The 18,488-nt window shown below is 39.3% G+C and overlaps 1 protein-coding gene across 5 annotated transcripts in view; it reads left to right on the top strand.

Annotated features, from left to right (window-relative positions):
* The window catches only part of LOC123579252 (cadherin-8), a 366,323-nt gene that overhangs the window by 217,182 nt on the left and 130,653 nt on the right, over positions 1-18,488 (top strand). For all 5 annotated transcript variants that reach the window (XM_045442964.1, XM_045442967.1, XM_045442965.1 and 2 more), the window contains one exon: positions 7,110-7,246. In XM_045442964.1, coding sequence (XP_045298920.1) covers positions 7,110-7,246 — 137 coding nt within the window. The remainder of the gene's footprint in view (positions 1-7,109; positions 7,247-18,488) is intronic.

Raw genomic sequence — 18,488 nt, 5'->3', positions numbered from 1 at the left:
TGTTTTTATATATTTTTGAGAGAGAGAGAGAGAGAGAGAATGAGTGGGGGGAGGGGAGAGAGGGAGGGAGGGAGGGGAACATACAGAATCTGAAGCAGGCTCCAGGCTTTGAGCTGTCAGAACAGAGCCCGTGCGGGGCTGGAACTCACAAGCCATGAGATCATGACCCGAGCCAAAGTCATATGCTTAACCAACTGAGCCACCCAGGTGCCCCAAAAAGTGTGAGGAAATTTAGAATGTGTTATCTAATTTTAGATTCACCTAATCTTTAAAAGAAGGCAATCATATTGTTCTCATTTTTAGATGAAGAAAGTGAGTATTGGTTATATAAATTGGCTTAGCAGAGAAGTTAAGAACGGGAGGGCCATTCCCTGGAAAAATCATCACGTGTTTCACAAATACTATAGTGGCAGGTCGCCTGGGTAGCTCAGTGGGTTGAGTGTCCGACTTTGGCTCAGGTCATGATCTCCCAGTATGCGAGTTTGAGCCCCACGTCAGGTTCTGTGCTGACAGCTCAGAGCCTGGAGCCTGCTTCAGATTCTCTGTCTTCCTCTCTCTGCCCCTCACCCGCTCACACTCTTTCTCTCTCTCTCTCTCTCAAAAATAAACATTTAAAAAATAATAAAAAAAACCTAAATATTATAGTGAAAGAATATAGTCCAGAATAACTTTTTTAAGAAACTTCTTATCAGTTTATCTGATTGTTAAGATAATCAGTGTAGCTGGTTTTGCACACTGCACAATTAAACCTGCACATTTGGCTCATGTTGCGCTGAAGTCATTGGGAGTGAAAAGAAAAGTCTCCTTGACTTTAGGAACTTAATTCTAAAAGTCCTGAAAGTGTTCTTAACATTGTTATAGACCAAAAAGCGGTAAACTGAATAGGGGATAGAGGTTCACTGTACATAGTGTTAGGGGTTGGATGGGGAAGAGGAGGTGGGAGATGCTTTAAATGGATATGCACCTATAATACTTGCATATTGAAAACAAAATACACATACACATGTGGAATTTTGCGCCACAAGCTGGTATGAAATATAAATAGTTGAGCTGTGTTAATTGAGGAAACATATTACATGTTTCAGGTAAACATTGTTATTTAATATCAGTGGTGGCAGCAATGCAGAATAGGGTGCCTTTTCCCAGCACAGTGATATCCAGTGGTCTATCTGGATCTACTCTCAGCCGCTGCACCAATGGTATCTTCTTATATTTACTTCTCTCTGTAAGCTACTCTTAGTTGGGTAAACTGGTGACATCAATTTGTGTTCATGGTCAGAATGATGTATGTTAAAGTAGAGTCTCCAAACAAGGTGCTATGCATCTAGGTAGGAATTTTCTTGCCTCTATAGCTTTAATTTCACAAAGTAAGATGATGAAGCTTTCACCATTTACTTCTAAGACATACTACTATAGGTTACAGAAACAGTAGTATTGAAGCAAACCAGGAAATTTGTGAGAATAAAATGAGAGAGTTTAAACAGGGCTTCTAAAACATATTCATTGTACTCGATGGAGAATGTGTATTTCCAAGACTTCCGTCATTAGAATTGATGTTAACATGACCCAAGGAGCCCATTTTGTCACATGCCACTTCCCACTGTGTTAATAAGAATTCTTTTCCTTCTTACTGTGGCAGGAAGATGGCTCTCCAAAGTATATTCTGTTCTTCTCAGAACGAGATCTTTTCTCTAACACATTTTAAGTAATTCTGCATAGGAACAGCAAATCCAATACATGCAAACTTTTAAGAAATTAGAGTGGAGACTTGAATACTGGAGATACAGATCCTATTACTTTTAAGATACAAATTAGAAGGCATTGAACTTTTCGGTAGATTTAGGAACCAAAATAATTCTTTCTTATTTTTTATTTCTTTCCTGTCCCATTTATTGCTTTCCCTTGTATTTATTTCTTTAGCACCCTATTTCACATATAATCATAACCTATGCTTGATACATGTTTGTGCATCTTGCCTACAACCAGTCATTGAGTAACTACAGTGCAAAATCTAACCAATGTGATACTGTAATATATGAATCAAAAATGTCCCCTTGTCCTAAAAAAGTGAAAGTCTGGCAAATGTTTAGCTACAGAAAATGGAACATCCGTAAGGAAAAGAATGACTCAGAAGCCTTGAAGAGGGATCTGTATGGATGAGGTGTGTGCTGAGAAACCCAGTATAGCCTTTCATGTCATCACTCAGAGTCTGTGCTCCATGGAGGTACTCAGACTAGCAGGTAGTTTGAAAGAGGTGAAGATGGGAATAGACAAATATTACCAAGGGTTTTGCAATATCTTTCTAGTGTCATTTGTGAAGTTCTGTCATTCCTAAGACTACTAAACGATGTGAATGATAGCCCTTATTTATATATTTCCATTTCTAGAAATTTATGTCCACAGTTACTCTAGGCTTGAAGGCATCTCTTACAGATTGAAAAACTGGCTCATCATTTATTTTATTACTCATTTATTTATTTGCCTAATGTGAGTCATGTATCAACTCATTTACTGCAAAGCACCACTCTGTGAAGAAGATATTCTCTCCTATTTATAGACAAGACTGTGAGATTATGAATAGTACATGATTTCAGGGAGATTCCACTGAAGGTTCTCTGGTTTCTCTGATTATACTTCTCTGTGCTGCTATTCAGAAAGACACTGGGAATCCCAGAAGACAGAGTGGCTTATGGATCTACTTCCCAGGTATCTAGCCCCAATCATGACATTCTGAGAATTTACACAGTACACTGGATCCTAATATTTCAGTCGTTCCTCCAGGTTTGTTTTCTTAACCCATTCTGTTTTTCTTTGAAATGATTTTCTGTTAACTGACTTAAGGAAAGAGCCTATAGTAGAGTTTCATGTTTAAGTATTGCCCTTTATTGCTGCTGTTGTAGATGTATGACAGAGTGGAATGAGAGGGAGGGGAGGGGAGGATGCGAGGCAATGCAGTGGATGGTGGCAGCTTAGAGGACTGGAGGAAAGCAAGGTGAGTCTTTGCAGCTAGAGATGCAGTGCTGTGGCTCTCGTGTGTGTGCTTGGGGTGGGGGTGGGTAGTGGCCTGAGTGTCTTCTGAGAACATTCCTAAACATGGCATGCTTTCAGTTTTTAAATGTAATCTTTAGTTGTGGAATAAGTTTTAAAAATATGTTAAAATGCAATCAGTTTTAACTATGGTTAAGAAAGATCATGTTACTCAACAGTAATACAAAATTGAATGTGTCCACTAAATCTGTGGACCCGCAGTGGTGACCTCACGAGACAGAGATTTTGGTCAGAAAAGTTGGTGGAAAAATAAACATCTGAAATGGTGCCAGACATGCAGGTTTCATTCCCCATTCCCCCACACTTCTTTTCCTTCTCAGCTTTATTTTTAATCACTTAAACTGGCATCCTCTATGTTTCCTTCTACGGATAGGAAAATCCAGATGAACTTGTTTAGGGACAGAGAACCAAGGAGTGAAATGGATGCTACCTTGGGCCTGAGAAGGGACTAGGGAATCATCAGGAGAAACTTATTATCATGTCCAGATAAGTAATGATAAGATTACAGATTTTTAAATAATAGATTTACTGAGCAATTATTATGTGTCAGGCACAGTAGTAAGTGCTTTATATGCAGTACCTCATTTAAAACTCACAACCCATTATAATTCCCAATTTACAGATTAAGTAACAAAGACCCAGATAGACTAATAGCATGAGTAAATCACATCTATGTAAATGGTGAAATTAAGCCATGAACTGAGGCAGTCAGACAGGGACCCTTGTTCTTTATGATGAGATTATTATTTTTTTAAGTTTTTTCATTTATTTTGAGACAGCATGAGCAGGGGAGGGGCAGAGAGAGAGGGAGAGAGAGAATCCCAGGCAGGCTCTGTGCCATCAGCAGGTAGAGCCTGATGTGGGGCTTGATCTCACGAACAGCAAGATTATGACCTGAGCCGAGATCAAGAGTCAGATGCTTAACCGACTGAGCCACCCAGGTGCCCCACGATGGAGCCTATGGTCTGGGACTCTCCTGGTAGTCTTAATGTAAACAACCAGAAACTCAGGCCATGCCCTTAAACAACAGAGCAGAAAAAAGTTTGCTAGAAAATAAAAGTGGATTAAAAACCTATCAGGAGGTCTATAAAGAAGACGGGAGATGGAGAATTCTTACTCCCTGGCTTTCCAGCGAGGTCTAACCCCTTGTCATCTGATTTAATAAATCATATTTCTTTAGATATATTTCAATATATGGAATTATATATATATTATAATACTATATATACTATAAAATACTATATGTTATATAATATATAATAGTATATATTAGGATGTATATATACACACATATGTATATATATATGTATATATATTATATACACACATATACACACACACGTATATATAGGCATTTGTAAGATGTTAAATCAGTGTGTTCTAAAATAAGAAAAATAATCACAATTTTGGGTTCAGAAAATTGAGTGCAAAGGTGTCATTCAATGATGTCACTATCATACAAATGATAGTAGAGTCTTGATCCCTGATACTTAGTGGGCAGCACACACGTATTGACAAAGTACGCCACACTTATCATCTCCTCTAGTCCTCGCAAGAATCCTATTATCCAGTATTAATATCACCCCTACTTTATATATGAATAAGGTAAGCCCTTCCTGTAGCTGGTACACACATAGACTTCAGAGTGAATCAAACATGAATATTCATTCTGGTTCTGCTGTTCACTAGTTATGTTGCTTAAAATGTCCTCTAAGGGTTTCATTTTTCCCTTCTTCATTCTATAAGACACCAAAGAGAAGGGATACCTGAGTGGCTCCATAGGTTAAGCATCCACCTCTTGATTTCAGCTCAGGTCATGATCTCATGGTTCGTGAGTTTGAGTCCCATGTTGGTCTCTGTGCTGACCATATGCAACATGCTGGGATTCTGTCTCTCTTCTCTCTTTGCTCCTCCCCTGCACTCGCTGGCTGTGCTCTCTCTCTCTCAACCAACCAAACAAACAAACAAAAAGAAACTGAAGATTAGAGGACAGAAGAAGGAAGGAGCATCTAGCACTGTGCTTGGTCCACATTTGGTGTTTAATGCATGCTTGTTGACTATGTTGAATCAGGACTTCTAGGATGTTTAGCAGTTCTTGGGAGCCTTTATCATAAAGTCAACCAGGCAGATGTGTGAAATATCTACATAGGCAGCAAGGGGCATCTTTAAATAGTTGAGGTAGACTTTAAACTGAATTTAAACAAAGTCATTTTTCCCCCATCAAGTTCCTCCCATTGTGTAATCTTGTAATATTATGACATTCTCACCTGTGATCGTACTAAAGGGCTGTATTTATAGCCTATTTTATAAATTCTTATGACTCACCCCATAAAGTCTGTCATGAACTGGAACTTTAAAAAATGAGAAAAATATCTCTGCCTCTGTTAGAGTTAAGAAACTTAAATGACACCCAAAAGTTTTTCCAGTTTTATGCTATTTATAAACTGCTAAGAAAGGGGCGTTCTCTACCACCTTCTAAGTAGGAAAGTTTATTAAATTTTTGTGCAATCAGACATGGTGATTACGGTGAGGAGGATGATGATAATGATAAACATATCTCTAGCACTTTTAGAACATATCTTTAGAGACTGATTGATGCTTTATTTTTAGTCTGCAACCATATTTGACCAGTGAAAAAATCAAGGCTCAGTGAAGATGAATTATCCCAGAAACAGCAATACATAAATAATAGAGACAGAATAGCCATCTTCTCATTGCACCCTCATTGGTGGAGAACAGAGAGAGATCCTGTGTCTACTCCATTTTGTATAAAGTCATTAATCCCATCAGACCTAATCTAACCCTATTTACCCCTCAATGTCCTCATTTCCAAATGCTATCGTATTGGGAGTTAGGATGTTAACCTCTAAATTTGGGGGCAGCACAAACATTCAGTCTACAACACCCTCTTTTCAGTCTCCATTCCATCCTGTTTTAGTTTATATTACTCTTTATTTATGGGTTAATTTTTCTAACTATGTCTTATGTTCCTTAAGACTTTTATCTTATTGAATTCAACATTCTATAACCAAAACACAGATCTTGGTGTATAAAGAGGATAGCAATAAATGTTGTAAAAATCATAATTACCATATTATCTTGATGCCTAGTATCCCTTAGAAGCAGTTGGTTCTAGATACAAAATACCTTAGCGGCACCTGCATGGTTGAGTCGGTTAAGCTTACAGCTCTTGATCTTGGCTCAGGTCATGATCTCACAGTTCATGGGTTCAAGCCTCACATCGGGATCTGCACTGAGAGCACGGGGCCTGCTTGGGATTCTGTCTCTTCCTCTCTCTATCCCTCCCCCACTCATTTTCTTTCTCTCTCTCAAAATAAATAAAATTTAAACATAATACCTTAATAATGTCTTCTCTGAAGGAGTTTTCTCAAAAGAGGAGCTACTAACCTGTGCATTTAAAATTGTGAATTTTGGAGACTCGAGTGTTATAAAGCTGCTGAAATATCTTTTCTGACTCAAAAATGATTACTAGATAATCAGCCACCATCTTATTTCTATGGAAAGAAACTAACAGGAATCTTAAATATACACTTTACTTGTCAAGAAAACAAAACAACCCAACAGCAACAGTAATAATAACACATACATGTTGCCTAGTGAAATATGGGTTTAACATAAATACACATTTCCTTTGAACTGCCGTAAATGACATGCTGCCTAGCACCATCCTGATTTGGGCTTGAGTTTATTGTTTTATGTGATATTTTGTGGCAACTGCTAATTATCATAAGCTGTCCAATAAATGTGATGGATTGTGCAATTAACTCTTCATCAGCATCCGTTTTTGAAGATGCTACCTATTGAAACTGATGGCAGTTTATGACCTCCATGTTGCATAGGTAGCTAATTACTCCTTGGACAATAATTATTAAGTTTCTTGTGCCTCATTCAGTCATTTTATTTTACAAATTATGATGCCACCGAGTTTCCCAATCCATTTGACTTCACAACTATGACTCTCACAGGATTACTAAAGGTCTGCTGTGGAATATATGGATCATACAAACATTGAAGTGATTACAGATGTATGTCTTTTGTAGGTTTTCCATCGACCGGCACACTGACCTGGAGAGACAATTCAACATTAATGCGGATGATGGAAAAATAACGCTGGCAACACCACTTGACAGAGAATTAAGTGTATGGCACAACATAACAATCATTGCTACCGAAATTAGTAAGTGCCTGGGTTTAATTTCTTCCTTGTGTGACTGGGTTCAATTTATGCCTAGTGATCACATGACAAATGGTCCCTGTTTGCATCAGATATTTTGGCATTGGAACTTATATTATTGCTCCCAAGGAGCCTTTGAATGAATTGTCTCAACAAGAAATAACTTGCCCAGTGGTAAATTACCAAAGGTTGCAATATATATGGGAAGGAAATATTCTCATATCCAAATATTCTTATATATCTATTATTCAGCCACTAAATAATGATTTGCATATTAAAATATGGAGAAAGAGTTAGTGTGAAAGGGTAGGTAAAAAATAGAACTCAAGTATTGCTCACTAGAATTTAAATAAATGGACCGAACATATATACTATTATTCACATATTTAAACCACACACATACATATTCACATATGCAGACAAAATATAGACGGAAACTTCATACTGTCAATGCATATTATTTTGGAGTGATAAAATTATAGATGATATTTGTTTTTTTTAAGAGTTTAATGTATCTTACACGGTACCATAGATTATTTAAAACTGTAACTTCAATATAATTGTTTTCATAAATTACATGTGAAAATGTAAGCTTTTTTTTTTTTTTTAGAGGATGTTCCAGGGTTGTTAAAATAACATGTTAGTCTTTCAGTCAGTTTTTAGTGAGCACAGCTTCTTTGATTGCACATACTGCCGCTATTACTGGGTCTCTAAGCAGTAGCTCTCTGGTGGAATTTTGTGCTACACTGTCTCAGAGAATTTGCACTCTGCCTCACCAATTTTTATTACACAAAAATATGCAAAAGAACATAATAGTCATCTTATTTCCAAACAAAATACATTTTGCATATTATCTGATGTCCTTCTTTCGATCAAGGACCTGATAAGGCCTTTACAGTTCACACAGATTCAAGGGAGACAAATTCTTGAATGAGTTGGGAATCTGGGTAAGGAAATAAAAATCAACATTAAGAAAAATTCCTGGGCGTACATACAATATAGAGTTTATAGATGACAGTTAATGGATGTGGGACCTAAAATCTTCTCTGAACTCTCTCTAAAATTTCCTCTATGGTTTCTTGTGAAGACAGGGCAAACATCTCTGAGACGCACGATTAATTTGTTTGTGCAAATGAGCCATCCATGACATCAGGATGACACCACTTTTCCTTGTTCTGGGATATGGGGGAAATGTTCCTCATGGAACTTTGTTAAAAAACAAACAGAACAAAAGTAAACCAACAGTAACACTGTGTGGAAAAAGTGAAGATGTAAGAGTGCAGCGTATCTGTTTTTTTTATAGCCTCCTTGAATGCAAGCAGAGGACATGCAGTCAGGTTGATACGTGACTTTAGCCCTACCAAATGGAGGGTTGTGGAGAGAGCATAAACTCTGGAAACTCTGGTGTTTTACTGGCTAAGGAGTAGTATTCTCTTCCTCATTGTGTTGTTATGGTAGCAGTTACCCTTCGCTAACATTTAAGGGATAAAGCAAACCAACAATACTACTTGATAACTGGTTCATCAGAAATGTTAACCCCATCTACACCTGGGTGGCCCAGTTGGTTAAGCCTCTGACTTCAGCTCAGGTCATGATCTCATGGTTCATGGGTTCGAGCCCCGCCTCGGGCTTTGTGCTGACAGCTCGGAGCCTGGAGCCTGCTTCAGATTCTTTCTCCCTCTCTGCCCCTACCTGGCTGGCGCTCTCTCTCTCTCTCTCTCTCTCTCTCTCTTAAAAGTAAATAAACATTTAAAAAAAGAAAGAAAAGTTAACCCCATCTGGAGAAAGAAGTACAAACATGAAATTTTCATAATTTTCATAATTTACAATGTTGAAGCCACATTATTACCTTAAGCCTCAGAGAAAAACTGTATACAATTTATATTGTTTTAGGGCTTTATAAAAATTCTCTAGAGGATCACAGTTTTCTTTATGCAGGCAGTAATTTTTAAAGAACCTTCTCATATTGAATACAACCAAGTTGAGTTAGCCTTAATTCGTGACACTTTTTTTTTTTTTATGAGATGGATGCCTTTACTTAATAATCATCAAGGAGGTCCTAATTATAAGGATCTATGTTACTCATTCTAAGGAGTAAAAATAAATGAATATACAGAGCAGGTGGTTAAGAAACATTTCAGGGACAATCACGAAACAAAAGACTCGTTTGCAAGGAATTACAGGCAAGTAAGAAGACAGACACAAAAGCAGTTGCTGCAAGGAAATAAGCTGTTAACTCTAGGGTGACCAAGTCTGAGATGACATTAATTTGTTCATTTACTCAATAACTATTTATTGAGTCTATACTGCTTGCCAACTGCTCTACTGGTGGCTGGGGATATAGCAGTCAGCAAAAGAGACAAAATCCCTAGTGATCTTGGGGTTTTCCTTCTCATGGCTCCTCGAAGCACCTGGATATGAAAGGGTGAGTTGAAATCTGCTGAGATATCCATACAGAAAGACTGAGGGGTAAGGAAGAAGATGGTGAGTGTTGGGAATTACAAGCAGTTCCCTGTTGATGGTGTGGAAAAGTGCAATGATGGAACTCCTTTAATGAACATATGATTATATTAAAAAAGGGATCATGATAAATTTGAAAAAGAATAAGTTGTTATGTGTCCCAGTAAGATAATTAGTTCAGATCATTTTTAAAGTAATATAGTTTATTTTTTAATAAATACAGTATACTCTAATTACAAAAGTATATCAAAGTTTAGACCAGATAAAACTTTCTTCATGGCTTGAGATAAACCACTCACACATGTCCCAGATTCAGGTTTACAGTTGGTTCCATGTAGGGAACAAATACAGAATGGCTGTGCCCGTATAAAGACCATTGCCTTGTTTGTGAATATTATACAATTTAAAATATATAACCCCAACTTACATTACTCTACTGAAATAATGAGAGTTATCACTCTCTATTACTTACCTGGAGATTGAAAACTAAACAAACTACATAGGCATATTTTGACCTATAAGGAAGTTTAATTCAGGAGGTCAAACATCTCAAGAAATGTGGAACTGTTAACTTAGATATCAGTCTGCTTTTCTTGGAATGTTTGCCTGTATCCTTCTTAGCACCAGCAAGAAAGAAAGTACAAAGAGAAATTTAATTTTTGGCTGAAAGATAAAAGCTGAGATGGGCATAAATTTAGGAACTTTAAAGTACAATTAAGCCTTTTATTTCCTAAAACATAAAAAGAAGTATAAATAATAAGATCACAGAAGGCTTCAGAAAAATTAGAATTACATGAAAATGGCTTAAAAACTTGTTTGACTTGGTTTTATTACTTAGCCCATCATGTAATGTTTATCTTCCGAAGCCACAGACCATGTCTTGGGGAAAAAAAGAAAATTAGAGATTTATTGTGTTTGGATGAGTTGAAGATTAAAACCACCCAGAAAAACAGAACCTTAAAAGTTGAGGTTTTAATAAAGATAAAGAAATACTCTTTCCAGGGAGAACAATTTAAAATTATTCTCAGAATGCCATCTCATCAAAGATTTAAACAAATGAAATTAAGCTAAAAAAAAAAAAAATGGATCTTAGGGAAGTCCTTCTCTTATCTCTTAATGAGAATGGAGATGTTGTCCTTTATCCTCTGTCAGATTCACTTAACCAAGGCTGAGATGCTTCATTGTGTATAGTACACAAGTATTTCTTTGGGGATAGATCTAGCTTGCCATCACAATCAACAGGCACCTCTCATTACACGAGCTGGCAGTTAGATGCCCACGTGCTAACAAGAGATTAGACTGGTAGAGCGTGTTTCTGCTACCAGCAATGCCATCGTCTGCAACTATAGCGCATGGCTGCTATTTACCACAGTGGTGAAGGTTTAAGGTAAATTTAGCTGACTAATTAAACACTGAAAAAGTATTAGGTAAGCCCTATCATGCATTAAATTCTCACAGCACTCTGAGAAAGTAGGTACTGTTAATATAATTGAGCCTTGAACCACACAGGTTTGTACTGCACAGGTCCACTTAGATGCAGATTTTTTTCCAGCAAATACACTTACAGTACTGTAAATGTATTTTGTCTTCCTTATTTTCTTAATAACATTTTCTTTTCTCTAGCTTACTTTAACGTAAGACTACAGTATATAATACATATAACATAGTAACTCCATGTTAATAAACTGTTTATGTTATCAGTAAGACCTCTGGTCAATAGTAGGCTAAGTTAATATAGCCTATAGTATATAAATATAATTAAGTTTTTGGAGAGTCAAAACTTATACATGGAGTTTCAACTGTGCAGATTTGGGGGATTGTTGGCACCCCAAACCCCAGAATTGTTTAAGGGTCATCTGTATGCATTTTTCAGACAAGGAAACTCAACACAGTTAAGTAACTTACCCAAAATTTCATAGAGGTCAAGGGTTGGGGTAAGAAGGCAAGAATGGTACCCATGCCATTCAACTGCAGATGATATGTTCTTAGGTGCCTTCCATGGAAGAAACCTCTGTTAAACCTTCTTTCATCATCCGGCTTAAATTGAGCTTCTGACATTGCCTAGCATTTGCCAAAGCAAGTGAGTGAAGTATTTCCTCTATGCCAAGCAGAAGGGTGCCCAGACAGGGGTTCATTGGAGGAAAGAACAAGATCAGGCAGGTCCTGCTCTTGTAGCGCTTCTTTTTTTTTTTTTTTTTTTCATTTTTTTTTTTTTTCAACGTTTATTTATTTTTGGGACAGAGAGAGACAGAGCATGAATGGGGGAGGGGCAGAGAGAGAGGGAGACAGAATCAGAAACAGGCTCCAGGCTCTGAGCCATCAGCCCAGAGCCTGATGCGGGGCTCGAACTCACGGACTGCGAGATCGTGACCTGGCTGAAGTCGGACGCTTAACCGACTGCGCCACCCAGGCGCCCCTCTTGTAGCGCTTCTAAGCGAAGGTAGGAGTATTGTCTAACGCACAAAGCAGAGTTCTGAGACTGTTCAGACTGCAAGTGTATAACCATTTTACAGATGAGGAAACTGAGGAAGGCACACAATAGTACATTTTAGGGGACAGTGTTTTTCAATGAAGACCACATGGTACTCAGCTGACCCGAATCACCTACATGAAAGAGCCCTGGTGTCCGGCCGGGACGTGCTGTGTCACAATTTCCAGGCAGCTCAGGAACCCCCCGTCCTTTCTACCCCCCAATCAGAGGTACCTTAGGCTCTAAAAATGCCTTGAATGAAGGCACAGAAAGCTGAGGTGTTCCCTTGTTTGTTTCTGTCTTTGTTGTCATTCATCTGGTGACTAGGTGATACTTCCCTGAGCTGTGATTTGGCCTAAGGCCCATCAGATGACACACAGGGTTCCTCTGGGTTGGATAGAATGCTAAGACCTGCCTATGAGGACAGTGTGATTAACAGCACAGCTGTAGGAGACATAAAGGACATTGGGGGACAGCGGGGGAATCCACTTGCTTAGAATAGTCTCTGCAGAGGCATTTCAGAGGCACTGAATGACAGTTTTAGAGCAGAGAAACTGGTAGTGTGAGATGGTTAAGTAGGGAAACCCGCTGACCCTGGGTGCCTGGGTGCTGGCAGTTGGCATTTACAGAAGCACACTACTATTGGTTACCTGAAAGTATTTTAAAGCAGGAAGCATATAATTGCCCATTAAATTAATCTCTTTGAGTTAGTGATAATGCATTGCTCTGGCCCACTACCGTGGGCTGCACACAATATTGCAAATGAAGCTTTTCACTAATGACAGCTAAATCTCCCAGGGAAAACACTAGTTTGATAGCACTTAAGAAATGTTTCTTCCTGGCATAGGGCCCAGTTGCCAGAATATTTGCTTTGTCCAACCCAGGATACTTAGGAAAAATATATCTTTGTAGCTCATGGTGCAGAGAAATCTTGAGTCCTGGTGCTGGCCGTGTCTTGGCCATATAACCTTGGGCAAACTCTTTCTCCTCGTCCATTCTCAGTGTTTTCATCTGTGGAATGGGAATCATAATTGTCTCTTGCAATCTTGGGTGTAGTGAGAATTGAATTAAAAGTGATAGTACTGTACCTCTTAGCTCAAAATCCATCTACAGCCTCTAGAAATTAATAAATTATATACATTATTGCTAATATAGTTGTAATCATGGGCTTTGAATCACAGCTTAATTTAAAACTATGTATTAGGTTTATATTGTGTGTTACTCTATCTCCTCCCCGCAGCAACAGAATTGGTAGTCATGGTCTGCGTATTACTGTTAGGTGTGGTTATGTTTCTTCATTGCACAACTGATAGGATAAGTTTGTTCACTGACCTTCATCTTGTCCTTGGTTCAGGCACGGTAGACTGGCCAGTGGCTAAGGGAAGGTACTCACAAGAAAGCAGGCACATTTTTGCAGAGCCTGCTTGAACTAAAGACTTCAAATTTTATATCAAGGTCCTATTCAATATTTATCATCTCTTTCTTTTTTCCCTGTGGCATAATAGAAACTAAAGTTTCATTGAGATCAATGCCATTCCCTAGTGTAGGATTAGATGGAAGCAGATCAAGGGATGCCATATTTTTCAGTTAGATAACGCTCACAGACGGGAAAGGGTGCTGGAACCTGAGGTGGACAGTGAAATTCATGTGCACAGGTGGTTAAAGGGCTCCCAAATATCAGGGAGGCCATAACAATATGACCATCTGAGAATATAGTCCCCTGACCTCAGACAAGCATACAGGTGCTGTAAGGTGAAGGTCACTATTATTGTTAACAACAAGATTGATAATGAAGGGATTTGGGAAATAACATATTTGAAAGTCATGGGGAAACTACAGGTTCCTGGGAAAGGGGTCATCCTCCAGTCAATCATTATCCAGAGGGATGGACTGGAGTCAGCATCATTCTGCATCCAAGGAGATGCTGATTCAGGCCCAAATGAGTATCATTCGGTGGGTAGCCCCCATCAGCTTTCTTTCAACTGCTATAGCGCCCACGTTCTATATAGCTACTCTGGTTTTTTGCAGATTGACCTGGCAATTTCTCCCTATATCCTCTGTGTTCTGCATCCATTCTGCCAACATCTTGCCACAACATCTCCATCTTTTTCATCTCTGCCCTCCTTTTGCTTTCATCTACTTAGAAAAGCATGCAGATTGATACTAGAGATATCGGTTTTAACCAGGAGCTTCTTTAGGATGTCACTATGACTAACAACCCCTTAGTCCTAACTTAGACAAAAACTGAGGGGTTTCCATCCCTGTCTTGTCCTGGTTTCTCTTTATAAACCACCTACCCAAGCCTCAGCAATAACTCTTCCTATAGACAAAGGGTAGAAAGAAGGTAAGCAGCGAGCAGCAATTCAAGCTTTTTAGGTGCACGTGACAAAAAATTAGCCACTTCGGGCGAATAAAGGTCATTTGCAGCTTTGAGGATAGCAGAGTGGTGTGAGATGGAGAAGGCCTTAGATATAAATATATGAACAGATTATAAAGATAAGATAGTATTAGAGTGATTTCTCTTCAGGCTTTGGTTTCTCTGGAACAGAGACGTTGTAAGGACTTGGGGAGGAAGTGCAGTTATCGGTCTGGAAATCAAAGAGAGAAAGGGGGAAGTTAAGTGATTGGTTTTCTAAGTCCTGCTGCTTGGATTACTTTTTCATTTAGCCACACTCACTCTGTTGGCAAGGTACTTCTCTCTGTGGCTCACTGTCCCTACATATAAAATGGAGACTGCATTGGTGCACCTTTAGAGATATATGATGAGGAGTAAACATATTTAAGTGCTAACATTCTGCCCAACATAGTGTAAAATTGTTGAGGACCGGTTCTGAACCCAGGTTCAGCTGCTTGCTGCCTTAAAGGCAAATTCGAAAGACAGGTGATGGTGGGAAAGGCAAGGTGGGAGGCCAGCAACTGGGGAGGATGGCGGACTAAAGTCCCAAAGACCATCCTCCCAGCCCAGGCCAAGCATGGGGTTTTCAACAGGGAAGATGTGGAAAATCGTGAGGATGGCTACGGGCAGGAGAAGCTAGTGCAGCAGTTAATCACTTGTCCTTGCAAGTCTTCCAGATTCCGCTACTCTGCTGGTAATCAAGGCTCGCAGGTGTCTCGCAGTAAAGGATGCCCCAGGAGTGCAACAGGTGCCTCCTGATAAGGCAGTTCAGACTCCTCCCCTGTACCAGTAATTAAAACTACGAGTTGTCTCTTGAGGAGACTGGTCCATGGTTGCTGTCTTTGAATGCAGTCAGGCCTTATCTTCTGGAAAGTCTGGTCCTTTGTCCCTCACGGCCGGAGGACTGCGGGATCTCCTGGGAAGCAGGTTAGTTTTCCTGCAAACCATGAAGTTAAGGTCAGCAAGCAAGGAGTGAATAAGCTTGAAGCAAGGGAAACTTTAAGGACTGGTTGGAGGGCTGTTGTCAAGTGTTCATAATTATGACAATGCAGTATTGATTATTATAGCAATAATTATAAAGCAAACTTAGTTTTATCATTATTATACAAATAAAGAGGATATGCCCAAGACGGGCACATTGTCATGAGCAGAACCACCTAGCTTCATTCTGAGGATCTACCAAATTGTGAGTTTTTTTCCAGAAGTGTCATCTTGGGATTATTTGGGGAATATAATTTTTCACAATGATGTGTACCTAGTAGAAGTGTTGCCTTTTCTCTCTCAGCTCAAAGTGTCCTGGCCAGGTTCCCAACTTGAAAAACTCCCTAGTTCTAACTCCAGACTGAGGTCAAGGGTATTGCTATCACCCTTTCACAGCAGGTGGTAGTGGTTATTAGTTAAAAACGTGAACTTTGAGTCAAATCGTCATGGCCAAAATATTGGGGCATTGTATGCTTTATGTGTGACTTGACTAAGTTATATAATCTCTTGAAGCTTCAGTTGCTATATTTTAAGTTTGTTATGAGAGTTAAATGAGATAGTACAGAAAAAGGACGTCAGAAACCAGTGTATAGTAAGTCCTCAATAGTGTTGTCTTCCCTCCCTCAGGCTTTCCCCTTCCTTCTCCCTGTTCTTCTTTCACCTCCTCCACACTAAACGTGGTGCTTACCCCTCTCACATCCCCTGGCATCTCCTTTGTCCTGTAGCTAAACATTCTGTTGGTCACTCATCTTCCCCCACTTTGTTCCCCAGCCACTTGGGCTTAGGGGGAAAGGGTTGATCAAAGCGGTTATATGAACCCTCTGATTTGTATCCACTCACCTCTGTGGAATAAGCCGTGCCTAAACTCTGCAGCTTAAAATAATAAACATGTATTTCTCCTGGTTTGATGGGGCCAGATGGGTAGTTCTTTGGGTTTGAACTGACTTTGCTAGTCGTTCTGGTCATCTGCTGGCTTGTCTGGGGGTAGATGGTCTGTGTGGATCTCACCTGTCTATATAGAAGGTTGGTTAGACCAGGTGCCATAGAGGGCACCGCTGTACCATGCTACGCATGTGTTTGATCCTCTGATAGGCTAGCTCAGCATCTCCAGTGCTGCTCTCAGGGCTCCAAGGAGCAGCAGCAGATTGGTGAAGACGTACTTTTCAAGTCTCTGTATCAAGTTTGCTATTACCACACTGGCCAGAACAGGTCACATACCAAGAGCAGGTTCAAAAGTTTCAAGGTTCAAGAGGTTCAAGAATGTCACCTCTTAATGGGAGGAGTTGGAAATATTATGGCCATTTGTTTTTTATTCTTTTTAAAATGTATTTCATGCTTAGATGCCGAATCTCAATAAGTGTGACCAGGAAGCAATAATGATCTGCAGCCTAGGCATAGGTACTTACCTGCCTTTCTTCCAGAATCCTCACTATACTACATGTGAGTCAGAATTTTTTGCTCCCACACCTTTCTTATTTGGGAGAAACAATAAGACACAATATTTCTGACAGCCATCAACTGGTTAACTGCAGGGTCTTTAGAATTTCAACTTAAATAGCAATTTGTATTACGCATACTAAATCTATTAGTGCATTTATAATGCTACAAGAACTTCTATGTGAGTGTTCATGCAAGCATTAACTATTATTATTACTATTTCCTGATACTCAAACTGGGTCAGGTTTCTTTGTTCTAAGTTCTCACAGATCCATTCTCTTTTACTTCAAATGACAGGTTAAGGATTATAAATAACCACCGATTTGCTTATGGCTTTGAGAATACATCTCGAAAGGAAGAAATGGGTGAAGCCCTTGCTCTTGTGAAACAGGTTATTATTGTTTTATTATTGATCACTGTTTGGTCCTGGGATCCTACCATAATGCTTGGTGCCTCCAATAAATATTTGCTAAATTAATGAATGATTAAAGGAAACAATGTTTTAATACTACTGGAGAGTACCCTGATGAGTTCTGACTCAAACAGCCACTATTAATGGATTGGTGAAAAGGATCTTTGCTTTAATATACCCCACTGGGCTCCTGGTTACGGGTCTCAGACAGGCCTATGGCTTTCTGGATTTTCTAAAGTCATGCTTTCTTCAGTGACTGAAGCTAAGACACAGAGGGCAAGAAGAACTGTGCTCCCCTTATATGAAAATTGTGAGCCATTGACTGTGCTCACAGAGAGGGATTCCCGTAGAATATTAATCAATCTCAGGAGTCAGAAACCATGAGAAAGGTGCTGGCAGAGAGGAGCCTCGGATCCCCTCTCCTTCCCCAAGGAGCCAGGCTTCTGATCTAAGAAACTTTATTTCTCTTCCCTTCTGAGAGCCTTGAGGCAAGCCCTGAATAATGCCAGCCCACACTTCATTACCCAACAAGCCCGTTTATCATTTAATCTGATCTGTATTGAACAACTGGAAGCAGGTTACAAAGCAGCAAAGCCAAGAATGAAAATGCAGCGCTTTTTCTGATTACAGGAATGCCTAATCCAAAGCTTAGAAACTGGGGCTAAAAATAGGCACCAATTCCATCTTTATCCACCCCCACCCACCTAGCATTTCAGTTAGGTTCAGGTGACCCTTCAGCCAAACAGTAGACATTTAAATTCCGATAGCTTGCTTACATATCATTTGGGGTGGCAAGGCATTAATCACGCTGTACCCTTATACTAGTGATGATTTCTGGTTCCTGGAGTCTCTAGTACAAGGATCCACCACATGTGATGGCCAAAGTCAGAGGTTATGCTGTTCGTAACAAGGATGTGTTATGCTTACTCCTTTTATGACTATCCGTTCTATGTACCCACAAACTCAAATCAACTAAAAGCAAAGAAACTAACATCATTTTAGCACCAAAGTTGGGGCCAGGTATTGTGTTGAATGTTTCACAAGAGTTGTTTTGTTTGAGCCCTACAGAACCCCATTAAAGAATGGAGAG

Source organism: Leopardus geoffroyi, chromosome E2 (genome assembly GCF_018350155.1).
Source record: "Leopardus geoffroyi isolate Oge1 chromosome E2, O.geoffroyi_Oge1_pat1.0, whole genome shotgun sequence".
Taxonomy (NCBI): domain Eukaryota; kingdom Metazoa; phylum Chordata; class Mammalia; order Carnivora; family Felidae; genus Leopardus; species Leopardus geoffroyi.
This window is presented reverse-complemented; position numbering and strand designations above follow the sequence as displayed.